The 3,481-nt window shown below is 37.7% G+C and overlaps 1 protein-coding gene across 3 annotated transcripts; it reads left to right on the forward strand.

The window, feature by feature from the left end:
- The first annotated feature begins 296 nt into the window (after positions 1-296).
- Positions 297-2,644, forward strand: LOC125070389 (pupal cuticle protein 36-like). Of its 3 annotated transcripts, XM_047680236.1 has the most exons (4): positions 297-323; positions 452-656; positions 705-1,316; positions 1,479-2,643. In XM_047680236.1, the coding sequence occupies exons 1-4, from the start codon at positions 315-317 to the stop codon at positions 2,582-2,584; spliced, it is 1,932 nt and encodes a 643-aa protein (XP_047536192.1). In that variant the 5' UTR covers positions 297-314; the 3' UTR covers positions 2,585-2,643. The 3 variants fall into 3 exon arrangements, with proteins under 3 accessions (XP_047536192.1, XP_047536191.1, XP_047536190.1); XM_047680235.1 differs by having other exon boundaries at positions 317-671; positions 720-1,316; positions 1,479-2,644; XM_047680234.1 differs by having other exon boundaries at positions 318-656; positions 1,479-2,644.
- Positions 2,645-3,481: the final 837 nt, after the last annotated feature.

The raw sequence follows: 3,481 nt of genomic DNA on the forward strand, positions 1-3,481 counted from the left end.
TAAGGTTCCATTAAGTATTCAACGAAATTGAATTACTTCAAAACTATGATATAAAATAATTAGCTTAGTAAACGATATTCCTCTCGAATTTTTCATTACAGAGATCACAATAATTAGTGTATCTATAAAATCGATCTGTAAATTGAGCAACTTACACACACAAGTAAAATGAAGATTCACTTATTTGAGTCAAAGGTTACCACGAGTGCTCGCAGTAAGATATAGAGGTGAACGAATATTGTGTGATATAAATATGGGATGAGCCAACAGAGTCACATTCAGAGTTCATCCTTTGCAACGAGAACAGCTTAAACATGAAGCTGGTGAATAAATATTATATTAATTTTTTATCGGATATAATAATCGAACGTGCTAAGTGTCATTGAAATATTTTTAAACTTATTTGTGTTTAAATATCAGTTCAGTAATGTATTTGTTGTTGCATTTTCAGCTCATAGTCCTGTCAGTTATTGCGTGTGGATATGCCGACAAGTTGGATAGGACATATCTTCCACCGAAAAGCGCTGCAACGGCTGGTGGTAGTCCAGGCGCATTAACAGCACCGGGATTCCAATCAGGAACTGATTTTGGACAAGGCCTCCCATCGGGTTCAGGACGTCAACCTGGAGCTGCAGGATTTGATCAGTCTAGCTCCTCTGGATTCGGTCAAGGGCCCTCAGGAAGTGCACGGCCCTCAAGTGCAAATGGATTCGGTCAAGGGCCCTCAGGAAGTGCACGGCCCTCAAGTGCAAATGGATTCGGTTTTTCGGACAATGCTCAAAGCAATAATGGATTTGGCCCTTCCAAATTAGGTGGAACTTCACGTGGTAGCTCGTCTGATTCAGCATTTGAATCTCGTGTCCCTTCCACTTCCGCTTTTGCTTTATCTCAAATTGGAACCAATGACGCTGGTTTCGGTCAATCAAATGCTTTCAACCAAGGTCTTGGCTCAGGACCATCAGGTCCAAATGTGGCTCAAGTGTCTACACCGGAACGTGCACAAGCATCAGCTGATAGAAATGCTGAAATCCTGAAATACATTAACGAAAATAATGGTGAATCTTATAGATACAGCTACGAAACTTCCAACGGGATATTTGCTGAAGAGTCTGGTGAAGCTACCAATGGTGTTAGAGCACAAGGAGGATATTCTTATACCGGTGACGATGGCAAAACGTATTCAGTGACCTATACTGCGGATGAAAACGGATATCAACCACAGGGTGAACATTTACCCACACCTCATCCCATCCCCGAAGAAATATTAAGGTCTATTGAAGAAAACGCAAGGGCAGCAGCTGCTGGTACACAAGAAGGTAATAATTTTAATTAGATTAAAAATGAGGATCTTTTTATAGAATTGTATATTGTATAAAGGCATTTTTATAGTTATGTTCGACATATAATAGATAGCCCTTTTCATAATCATAGATACATAGAATAATAAATATACCAAGTTAACAATTATTTATTTTTAGGTGCGTACCGACCCGAAGAATATGAATCTGAACCACAATCACCACAACAATATAACACCGGTAGCACATTTAATCAAGGTCAGAATTTTGGTTCCGCTCAAGGTTTCCAATCAGCTCAAGGGCAAGCCGGAAGCCAACCACAAAACAATAAATTCACAACGAACCAAGGTGTTTCTGGGCGTCCAAGTGGTCCATCAGGTCAGTATGGTGAAGTGAATCAAGGTTTAACCACAGGTGTAAGCCAAGCGAGCCAAGGACAAGGACAAGATGTCAACGGTTTTAAACAATCCCAGAATGGTTTTGGATCGACTGGACAAGGCTCAATAGCTCAGTACCGTCCTCAAATAAATAAACCGACTAGCTACTCAGCTGGATCAACTTCTACAGGATCTGGATCAAATACCAACGCAGATGCTTTCGGTTTCGGTAATAAAGATAATCAATTCGGTCAAGCTAATACACCTTCGTCAGGAAATCAATTTAGCTCTGGTAGTACTTCCAACCAAGGTCAAGTTTATCAATCTTCATTGGGATCTCAAGGGTCATCATTTGGATCTCAACAAGGTTCTCAATATAAACCTGAAAACCAACCAATCGGATCTGCAGGTTCTTCTGGACAAGGTACACGTTACCAATCTAACGAGAATGTATTTAATGCTGGCCAATCTTCCACTGGTCAAAACACTCAATATGGACCATCTGCTGGTTCAAATACTGCGTCAGGTCAGAGCATCTCATACAATGGAAACCAAAACTCTCAATCGTCAAGCCCAGTTGGACGTGGTCCTCAATATCAGCAAAATGGAAACCAGGCTGGATCGAATGTTGGTACAAGCCAGGGTACGCAGGCACAATTCGCATCAGGCAATAAATTTGCATCTGGTGCTTCAGGCTCAGCTGGTTCAGCTGGCTCAGCAATTCAAGCACCTTACCAGTATAACCGACCTGGTCAGAGCTTCGAGACAAAACCACAAAGTCCTTTCAATAACGCTGGTTCTAGGGGTACCAATGGAGTAGCGAATCAAGATAATCAGAGAGGTATTGATCAATTTGGTGGACCTCGTCAACCCCCAAGTTTCAGTCCACAGGAAGGTTATAAATATTAGAGTAAAGTGATAATATATTCTAGACATACATTAAATTGGCAAATAAATTAAAAAAAAATGATACAGCATTAAATAAACCGTAAAAAAAAATATAATTTTGTACATTTAAATAATATTGTACGAAAACGTATATTATAAATCACTGTGTGATTGAAATGAAATAAATATTTAAAAATATATATATAATCTTTATTTTCTAACCTCAATTTTTTTTTTAAATACATAAATACAATCTCGTAACACTTTATTTGATAATGACCATTATTTCGATTTAAATTGCGGACGTCAAGAATGAAGTAATCAAAAAAATTATACCCCACTAAAATATCTGACCCTCGAATAATTTGCCGACGAAATATCAAGTAACAACATAACAGATAAGTACCCACGATATGATAATAGTTTTCAGAGACACAAATGATAAGGTTTGTTTGAATTCATGCTCAACACTTCGCTTACATTATATCAGAGTTTGACTTTCGCCGAGACACGAATTGAAGCCATCGATTTGTTCAGTATTGGTTTTGGGCATTACTAATATTAAAAAAGAAAAACAGTTTTCAAATCGCGAATATTGGATCTTGTAACATAAAATCTGTTGAATTCTATCCGCCTTTAATGTAAAAGTCCTTAAACCTTTTGAGGAGAAGATTTGGAGAGTATTAGTAATAATTAGTTATGGCAGTCGATACATACGCGTATATGGCAGTTCTTTATCCAACAGATTCAAAATATTTTGCACATGAAAATTCATTACTTCTCGGATTTGAATCCACAATCATGGGTTAATATTCACGTGTTCTAACCACTGTACTACCTCGACTTATAAATTAAAAAAAAAACATTTATTCAGTTTAATTTTAATACAAACATTTGAATTTAGAATGTTACAGTTAC

This window comes from Vanessa atalanta, chromosome 17, assembly GCF_905147765.1.
Source record: "Vanessa atalanta chromosome 17, ilVanAtal1.2, whole genome shotgun sequence".
NCBI lineage: Eukaryota > Metazoa > Arthropoda > Insecta > Lepidoptera > Nymphalidae > Vanessa > Vanessa atalanta.